Source organism: Physella acuta, unplaced genomic scaffold (assembly GCF_028476545.2).
Source record: "Physella acuta isolate Inbredline_101_S28 unplaced genomic scaffold, ASM2847654v3 ptg000108l, whole genome shotgun sequence".
In the NCBI taxonomy this organism is placed as follows: domain Eukaryota; kingdom Metazoa; phylum Mollusca; class Gastropoda; family Physidae; genus Physella; species Physella acuta.
The window spans coordinates 512,519-523,327 of NW_026731628.1; the positions used below are offsets into that span (position 1 = coordinate 512,519).

General features: G+C 34.3%; 1 protein-coding gene across 1 annotated transcript; it reads right to left on the minus strand.

Annotated features, from left to right (window-relative positions):
• Nucleotides 1–1,445: 1,445 nt before the first annotated feature.
• Nucleotides 1,446–8,727, minus strand: LOC131934271 (uncharacterized). The gene is made up of 3 exons (XM_059290496.1): nt 8,529–8,727; nt 4,868–4,989; nt 1,446–2,376 (listed from the first exon to the last, which is right to left on the minus strand). The coding sequence occupies exons 1-3, from the start codon at nt 8,541–8,543 to the stop codon at nt 2,283–2,285; spliced, it is 231 nt and encodes a 76-aa protein (XP_059146479.1). The 5' UTR covers nt 8,544–8,727; the 3' UTR covers nt 1,446–2,282.
• Nucleotides 8,728–10,809: the final 2,082 nt, after the last annotated feature.

A 10,809-nucleotide genomic window follows, 5' to 3' on the forward strand; every position in this document is an offset into this window, starting at 1 on the left:
CCAATACAACAAACGAACATTTTACACCATAAAATCACAATGGATTGAGGGGCCCTAATCAATGCTATAAAGAAGCAAAAGTCGTCTTAATATCAAGCGGCCTCTTTTCAAAAGAATTTTGCCGACAACAGTGTGTTTGATTGTATGAGAAAGAGAACTCGGCTTTCACAATGGTTTAAAAATAAAGGAAAAAAGAATATACAAGAGCGTAAGATGGTGTCTATAGGACAAAGACAATCCAACCGCGGCTACAGTATTGTTTTTACAAACAACCATCATCATCAAGTCAAAATTGCAAGTAAATTATTTTTTTTTTAACTATAAAAAATTGATTATGGTCGGCTGTGGGCCCCTAAATGGCGTGGGCACTGTAGTTCCGCCCCTGGCACCTTCTACAAACTACACTCTAAAGCAGTGGTTCTTAATTATTTTTTTTAAGGTATCGAACCCCATCAGTTTCATACGCGCATTCACCATACCCTTCTTAATAGTTGCATGTGATGTTATTTTCTGCCTTGTTGATAATGTACCCCAACCACCACCTTTTCAATCTCCATTGTTTGTAACCCCTCCGAGCCGTACAGTAAAAGAGACTTTATATTTCGCTGTACATGCTGATTGAATTTTTTTAACAATGTATTTGAATTCCACATTGGCTTAGAATGTAATAACACATTTTACCGTTGCTGATTCTAATCTGAACGTTATAGGCGGTGCCACTAAAATAAAACGTTTATTACTGCTTCTTCAACCAGTACAATTTGTTCTGCATTTGTTGTTGAGTATGACTGCGCGCATCTGCACAATCCAAGTATTTGAGCTGTTGTGCCCGTTTTATTCCAGTTTGTTTCCTCTAGCTTGTTTCATTATACAATCAACCAGTCAACGAAATACCCATGTCGTATTCCAATGTCGTAACTTAAAAGGCTGGTTTAAACTATTTGCACCTGCTACAAACTTCCCTCTATAAACTCAACAGTTAAAAGGAAATTGACTACAGGATGGGAGTAATCCTTCCAGTTGCCTGGAATCACAATAGAATAAATAGTATTTCCTTTGATAAAATTAACAGTGTAATCCACCCTATCGCTTGGGAAAGAGTTCACTCCCTTTGTAGATTAAGATAAAAGTATTTATATTATTTAATAGCCATCAAATTCTTTCTCCATCAAGCAGAATTTAATATTAAGTTAAGAAACGCTATTACTTATGATATTCTTAGGAGCAGAGTTTATTTGACTTAGGCAAATGATTTAATGTTTGATGTAACATACAGTAACAAATATCTTTGCTTAAAAACTCCAGTCTGCTTGGTACATTAATATAATACAAAACTGGGTTAACCACAAGAAAAAAAAATATCAGCAACTATGATTTAAATGGATTTTCAGAAACGGGAGTGTAATCTATTTTAATGATAAATAACAACATGTAAGAAACAACTTATTTTAATTTTTTATTTTACTTTTTAAAAATGGCATGCTAAGATGTCAAAAAAATGATGCTTGCATAACAAAAGTCATAATAAATATCAATGAACATATTTTGCATTATCTATATATTTCAAAATTTAGGACTTAAATAAAGTGGAAAAAAAACATACTCTAATTTTCAGGCAGATAATTGTTTGTGTAACTTTGATAGAAATATTACAATTTTATTTTAGACTAAATCAATCATTTAATAAGGCAAAATCCTTTCATCACAGGTTTCTTTTTACATAAGGTACACAAGAAAACAATAGAATATGGATCTTATTTCTGTTAGATAGATGTATACAACAATTATTTTTTTAAAGCTATAATAATGAGAATTAACTATTAAAAAAATGTCAACAACAGTATAATATATCAAAAAATCATAAATATATTAGCACCTCTTGAACTGAGTTACAGAAACATTTTCTGGTGATTCACATTTTAAAAGATTTTACAAGTTTAAGGTATAAAATATAAATGAAATTTTGTACTGTAAGAACATACAAAGGATGTTAACCAATCTTATTTTAGAGAGCATACAAAAATTATTCAAAGAGGCATGCTGGTTATCTTACTTAGTAACTTAAGGTGATTCTTACAATAGGAATTGACAGACTAGACTATTGTAATCTATATATATATATATATATTATATGTTTCTCTTGTAAGTTTCAAATTACTGGAATTAATAAGAACAGGTAAAATCTATTGTATATGTGTATTCAACACAACTATCACACAGTGAAAACTAAAAAAATAATCTAAGTTATTTTAGGGTATGACTTTTCATATTTGTGGTACTCATCACGAGACAATTTGGGAATTTTTGGCCACCACTTCAGACTGATAGTGATTCTTGCAGTATAGTATCTTTTCAGCTTGAGCATAATTTTGCAAACTAGAAAAATAAGCATATTTATTAGTATTTACTTTTATTTTTTTCTTTGAATGAGCCAATATTATCTACAAATACATACAACAGAAACTTTATCTACAAATACATACAACAGAAACTTTATCTACAAATACATACAACAGAAAATGTATCTACAAATACATACAATATAAACTTTTTTTTTTACAAATATGTACAACAGAAACTTTATCTACAAATACATACAACAGAACTTTATCTACAAATACATACAATAGAAACTTAACTAAAACCAATGTCATGTCTCAATGGTATCAAGATGTGTGATTTTAAGTGTATTATCTGTATTAAGTGCCATGGACATTGTCTGATTTTCAAAAGGTCAAAATGTGGAATATCTTGATTTACTACAATGTTGTTTGTAGCTTAGCTTTTGGAAATGTCTAATCTTTATGATTTCATTTGATAATATCTAGAATTTTTTAAAAAAGCTTCAACTGCAAATCTGAACAAATTATAAATAAACTATGAATTGTAATTACAGTCTGAGCTAAGTTCATGTTCAAATTATAGGCTTACACTAATGCTGAGAGTACTGACAAAGTAATGTTATTTATTTCAGCTCAAGGGGTAAACCCAGAGGCGTAGCGAGAGGGGGAGGGGGGTACATATGTATCCGGGCGCCGACCTTAGGGGGCGCCAAAATGGGTTGGAAAAACAAATTAAAATGAAATTTTAGCTGCATTTTTGCATTATAAATAGTTTGAGGGGGGTGCAAATGAAGTTTGCTCCTGAGGGGGGGGGGGAGGGGCGGGCAAATAAAAAGTTTGTCCCCGTGGTCGCTACGCCTCTGGGTAAACCTATCCCACCCCCCTCCAAAAAAAACAAACCTAAAGCCTACAGGCTAAAATGAATTTAGGCAAGGGTGAGCCCATGATAGTATATCTAAAACGTAGCCTGAATAGCATTTGCTTGGTCTTAAAGATAGAGGGGCTGTTTAAGGGACATCTTGCAGTGAGAACAATTGAGGCACTGGGAAAGGTGAGAGGGGCTGTATACTTACTTAAGGGACATCTTGCAGTGAGAACAATTGAGGCACTGGGAAAGGTGAGAGGGGCTGTATACTTACTTAAGGGACATCTCGCAGTGAGAACAATTGAGGCACTGGGAAAGGTGAGAGGGGCTGTATACTTACTTAAGGGACATCTCGCAGTGAGAACAATTGAGGCACTGGGAAAGGTGAGAGGGGCTGTATACTTACTTAAGGGACATCTTGCAGTGAGAACAATTGAGGCACTGGGAAAGGTGAGAGGGGCTGTATACTTACTTAAGGGACATCTTGCAGTGAGAACATTTGAAACACTGGGAAAGGTGAGAGGGGCTGTATACTTACTTAAGGGACATCTTGCAGTGAGAACAATTGAGGCACTGGGAAAGGTGAGAGGGGCTGTATACTTACTTAAGGGACATCTTGCAGTGAGAACAATTGAGGCACTGGGAAAGGTGAGAGGGGCTGTATACTTACTTAAGGGACATCTTGCAGTGAGAACAATTGAGGCACTGGGAAAGGTGAGAGGGGCTGTATACTTACTTAAGGGACATCTTGCAGTGAGAACAATTGAGGCACTGGGAAAGGTGAGAGGGGCTGTATACTTACTTAAGGGACATCTTGCAGTGAGAACATTTGAGGCACTGGGAAAGGTGAGAGGGGCTGTATACTTACTTAAGGGACATCTTGCAGTGAGAACAATTGAGGCACTGGGAAAGGTGAGAGGGGCTGTATACTTACTTAAGGGACATCTTGCAGTGAGAACAATTGAGGCACTGGGAAAGGTGAGAGGGGCTGTATACTTACTTAAGGGACATCTTGCAGTGAGAACAATTGAGGCACTGGGAAAGGTGAGAGGGGCTGTATACTTACTTAAGGGACATCTTGCAGTGAGAACAATTGAGGCACTGGGAAAGGTGAGAGGGGCTGTATACTTACTTAAGGGACATCTCGCAGTGAGAACAATTGAGGCACTGGGAAAGGTGAGAGGGGCTGTATACTTACTTAAGGGACATCTTGCAGTGAGAACAATTGAGGCACTGGGAAAGGTGAGAGGGGCTGTATACTTACTTAAGGGACATCTCGCAGTGAGAACAATTGAGGCACTGGGAAAGGTGAGAGGGGCTGTATACTTACTTAAGGGACATCTTGCAGTGAGAACAATTGAGGCACTGGGAAAGGTGAGAGGGGCTGTATACTTACTTAAGGGACATCTTGCAGTGAGAACATTTGAGGCACTGGGAAAGGTGAGAGGGGCTGTATACTTACTTAAGGGACATCTTGCAGTGAGAACAATTGAGGCACTGGGAAAGGTGAGAGGGGCTGTATACTTACTTAAGGGACATCTTGCAGTGAGAACATTTGAGGCACTGGGAAAGGTGAGAGGGGCTGTATACTTACTTAAGGGACATCTTGCAGTGAGAACATTTGAGGCACTGGGAAAGGTGAGAGGGGCTGTATACTTACTTAAGGGACATCTTGCAGTGAGAACATTTGAAACACTGTTTGTGAAAAGGGACACCTCCTGCCTCAATCTTTTCTTGGGCATAAACTGTCTTATCACAAATTCCACATTTGTCACCTCCTCCCTAAAATACAACAATATAATATATATATATATTAGTATCAGGTAAAGATGTTTTCAATTTTAGAAATTCAAATGATGTGACTTAATTTACATGAACTGTAAGCCTACTTATTTAGGATAAAATGTTTATCAAAAAAATAGCACCAATGTGGGTGGGGTTTCAACATCCACAAGAGGGGGACTATGACTAGCATATCTTGAAGACCCTCACCTAGAATGACCAATTTAAAAGAAAAAGAGGCAGGCCAAGAATAAGGTGGAGATGCGACTTAAACTTGAAAAGTGATACAAAAAAGATGGATCACCACTAGGGACATTTAGAGAAACTAACTTATGACTAAGTAGCCTATAACCAAGTAGATGGTCTAACTAACAAACAAACTTTGTTAAAAGATGGAACTGAGATCTAGATCTAGGTGTCTGAGTTGAAACGGTGTAGTGTTAAAGTTAAACTAAGAACATCATTATGAGATAAAACGAGAGATGTAACCAAACATTTTTTAAAATACATAAAAACGTTTTAAAAACAAGCTTCTATATTTTATAATAATGCACTAAAAAGGAGAAAAATAAATGATTTACTTTAAATAGGCTTATGTAATAATAATAATACACTACTATTTTTTAAAGCTATCAAGAAAAGCGTAGGTCACTATATTTTTATCTTTTGGATACCTTTACTAATATTTAGGAAGAAATTATTAAAACGCTTTTTATGCATTTTTACTTTCTCGTATAATATTGATCTAGGAAGCATTGTAATCGTGCACAAAAATCACATGCATTGTGAGCAAGGGTGTTGGTTGTGTTTGATATGACTGTAACCGTTGTTCAGTAACTTAGCAATTAAGGCATCGATTTGTATGAGACATTTTGAAATTTCTCTAAACAGTGTCACACCTAACCCTTGACGGATGATGGTGTATAAACTATGAACTGTAAAATTTGCAACCTTTTCAGTTGGTTACCGCCCCCCCCCCCCTCGTTTTCCGTAGGTAGCATATCTATATATATAATTCTCTTCTTCGAGCCGTTAGAAAACAAGCTGCAAACGCTCTCCCTACCTCCCCACCCCTACATGGTTTTAGTGAGCTGTGTTCACTCTAAATGTTTACAAGCAGAGCCAACGATTTTAAACGTAGGGGGGGGGGAGGGGGGGAGGAAGGGGGGGGGTATGGTCCTTAACGAGCTACTTATAGTGTTTTAAAGAAATATTTTCAGTGTCAGCGTTGGTACTGTCGAATTCACAAATTATGAATTATTGAAAATTAGAAACAACTAAATAGCGGCGTAATAGCACTAACACTTTCCCTTAGACTTTCGTGTAACACACATTAGGCGGGGCTATTTACAGCGGAATGGTTTTATTTGGCATGCAATTTTTTTTTTCCTTTCAGAAATTTACATCAAATTATTACCGAAGTTTTTTTTTACGTTTATTGATAAGGCTGCAGTCAAATTTATAAGGCCACTTAAAGTAAATTAGAAAGCGTGTGAGTTCAGTGCTTCATGTGGGCGTAACCGAGTTAAAAGAAAACAACAACCAGGATTGTGACGTCATCAGTTAAGTAGTGAGAACGTAGGCTTGACTTAGAGCCTAGTCATTATCAGGAACACCCAAGTTCAATAAGACCAGTACTTTGTAACAGATTTGAGATAGCAACAAGTTTGTCTAGTTTGAAATGATCGATACAAGACGTGAAGAAAGGAAAAAAACGACCTCTTCGCGCAGTGCATTTCTTATCTATGTGACCTTTACACGGGAGATGTTAAAAGGTTGAAACGTTCTGCTTCCCAACAGCTCACATTCTCAAGACAACTCGACATTCTATTTATAGAATTTTAACCGACTAGTCATTTGAAAGCTAAACGGTGGTAAATAGCTTGAGGTCACAGATGTGTACGAGTACAAATACCAGTGTAGTAGGCCTAGGCTAGGGGCAGCGATTGTGTTGAATCACCTGGCGAGAAATAGCTCATATGTGTTCAGTCATTGGGCGTGGACAAGGCGATGAGTCACCATTTGAAACTGGTTCAGCTGAGTATAACTGGCAATCAGGTTACATACCGATAAATATTTTAATTACTCAACCCTATTAATAATAATAGATACCCCCCCCCCTTCATGTAATGCAAATGAAAAAAAATGTTCTTGCTTTGATTCATCAAGGAAAAATACTCAATAGATTTAATAACCTTTTTTTTTAAGCGGCTTAAACAATAATGAATTATTACTCTTATTTAATGCCCTTTGATGAACTTGCCTAAGAGATCTTCACAGTGCCGAAAGAAATAATTTCACAGACTCATCGGATATCTAAATCTAGGCTTAAACTGTCCATCTCAAATAAGCCGACAGCTAATAAAATGTCCACACAAATTGTGTTTAAAGCTTCAACTAATGTGAAATTTATTTTTTATTTATATAACAATTTACAAAGTATGAACAATAGAGTATAATATTAATACGTAGGTATATTCTACAATTAACAGGAATATAGATCTATGCCCTATTCCTATTACTATCTCAGTATCTATAAGTGAAACAATAAAATATTGTTTAAGGAAATCACAAATAATTAACTAGTATACTAATGCAGTGAGGTCTATATACCTATAGATAGATTATAGAATGTAGATCTAGGTGTTATAAATAATAATATATTAAAAATAGATCAAATAAACATTAAATGGCCTCTAACCTTATCCTTAGGGCTTACCACTTAATGCTGCTTAAATTGGCTTTAATTTTTTTAAGTAATGGAGACAAGCGAGTTGACGAGATTCCTTCCATAGTGTTGTTGTCATGGAATAAAAACGTGCTTTTTAGATTTAGACCGTAAAAAAAAAAATAAAAAATAAAAACTTAAGCCTAAAATTAATTTAGAAATTTTATATTTTTAGAATAAATGCTATAAAAGTTGTAAATCCAGAGAACTTGAAAATAATTTGTTGAGTTTAAGGCTACATTTCTATTTATTTTCATCAAGCCTAAGTTAAAACCGGATGTTTCACTTTCGTAAGACAAATATTGATTGGCTGTACAGTAACTTAGTGATCGATAACTATTTGTTTACAAAACTTTGCAGATCAAGTTTTTAAATAACAATGCAAATTAAAAACCCCATTACCTAGTTTTCTATTTTTAGCTTACAATGTGTACAATAAAATCAATGTCGGCCTATCCAATAGCAGGATGCCATTGTTTATGTCGCCATTACACGTGAAAACCAAATTGTTTTGGCTTGTTTTTAAATTTTCAATTAGTTACCGAAAATTTTTAAAACATCAAATAGAACCAATCTTTAGTAAAGTCCGAAATAAACCAGACAGACAGGATTTTATAACCATATTAATTGTAACTACGCCGTGCCTGATTTTTAAACTAATTTATACACCTCTCAAATACCTTTGAGAGTTTTCTCGCTCGTGTCCAATGCATATAGATTCTAGATCTAGACTAGATCTAGATTCTAGTGTCTAGATCTAGATCTAGATCTAGATTCTAGAAGTCTACATGAAGTCGATAAAAGTACTTACAAATTTAGGTGCCATTATAGGAGTTGCTTGTAAAGAAGTCTTTTGTTGGTTTTTTTTTTTTTAAATACTGCTAAGCCAAAGAACTAGACCTAGAGATCTTGATAACAATAGAAAGTGTGTAAACGCTTGTTACGGTCTAGAGGCGGACTATGCTTCTATGTGAAAAGTAAGATGTAGGCCTAACGGCAATTCGCCCACACAATCCTTTTTTATCCCCAATAGCATTGCGCACGACACTAACCTTTACAACGTTTTGCACACGAGTCAATAGTCTAGTGTAGGCTAGCTAGGACCTAGGCCTATAAACTGCACTCGCCAAATTCTATTTATTTAGATCTATTAGTATTTGACTGTAAATTAGTGTAAATTAAAAGCATCTCTGCTGTTATTGATATTTTGTTTGGCGGGAGAGAGATTGTTCAATAAATGCTTCAAAGAAAACTAAAAGGACATTTAAAGTTGTGTTGCTTCTGGATTTACAATTTAAACCAGTTTTAAGTGAGCGTATTTTACTGCAGTGGCGTAGCAAGGTCGGGTGTCACCAGGTCCGGCACCTAATGGTGTCATCCCCCTCCCCACCCCCAAAGAAAAAAAATTATATATATATATATACATACATACATATATATATATATATATATATATATACATATATATATATATATATATATATATATATATATATATATATATATATATATATATATATATATATATATATATATATCAGAGGCGTATCCAGGTTTTCGTTGTAGGGGGAGTGAAAAGAGCAAAAAAGGCTCCGAATTTTTAACACGTTCTATATACGTGTATTATATATATATATATATATATATATATATATATATATATATATATATATATATATATATATATATATATATATATATATATATATAATTACTAGCTGTATGTCATTACTTCGCTATGATGTAAAAACAAGTTAATAAAAAGTCTAGTGACAATTTAAGCGCAATTTCCTTAATTAAGTTTTTGTGACGGAACGAAAGGATATTTTTGAAAACTTTCTTCGGCAATATTGGTTTAAATTATGGCAGGAATCGATTGGTAAATGTTTCAAGTCGCTAAGTGGTCTGGTTGCCGAGATATGGGCCAAAAACTGCATTTTTTCGAGGTTTTTTGGCTTTTCGGGGAAATCCAGGAAGGAATTCCGGGAATTTTTTTGGCCCACAATCACCCTCGGAACCTGCTTAACATATTTGCTTTGGAACTAGTCCTCGATATTGCTTCGTTGAGGAGGAGATACGACTTAAAGCGCGGACACACATCCATCCCTATACGAGTTAATAATCGCAATTGCCAGTATGGAAATTGCGCTAAAAATTGAAAGTAGCACTCTGAAGAAATAAGAGAAAAAAATTCATAAAAAAACGTTTTAATAACAAGCTTTTATGTAATAATGCACTAAAAAGTAGAAAATAAATTATAGACAACTATGTAAATAACTATAAAGAAAAGCGTGGGTCACTTTAGTATCTATTGGAAACCTTAACTAATGTTAAGGAAGACACCCACGCTTTTCTTTATAGTAGTCTATAATTTATTTTCTACTTTTTAGTGCATTATTACATAAAAGCTTGTTATTAAAACGTTTTTTTTTATGAAAAATTTTTTCAGTACTTTACATGTTTTATTTACAATAGTGTTACATGACTAAAAACCATTGCGCGTCTATTGAACGTGATGGCGCAGCTATTAAACATGATGGCGCAGCTATTGAAAGTGATGACGCGTGTGGTGTGGTTGGATTGACATGCCTACTAATTCGTTCCAAATTTTAATTAATTCAAAAAATGTATACAAACACTACAACCAAAAACAATGAACATAACACAATCTGTTTTGTATTTATTGTAAAAAAAATTCTTACATAATAATCCCTGGGAATTTATTTAAGACAAGTTAAATAGGGGAAATAATCACTCTCTTAATATAAATATGTATATATCTACACATTTAATTATAAATGTCAAAACAAATAAATAATTACTTTTGAATATAATGGAATTGTTTAACACTATTCGTGTTTACAAAATGTTTTTGTCTATAATCAGAATTTAATATATCGTCATCATAAATGCTAAAGTATTACAGCATAATGAAAGTTTTTAAAATCAGAGTTGCTATAAAACCACGCTTTTCGATACAATAGAACAACATTCGGAATAACACCTTACATTTAACTAAATATCGGTCTTTTAGTTCAGATCATATATTTTAATTAACTTATGCTTTTGTGTGTTCTTTAAAGATCATTTTT

Coding starts and splice junctions, on each gene's coding strand:
- LOC131934271 (XM_059290496.1), bottom strand. Junction 2,377..4,867: donor CACTGCAAGATGTCCCTTAA/GTAAGTATACAG, acceptor TTATTTTTCTAG/TTTGCAAAATTATGCTCAAG.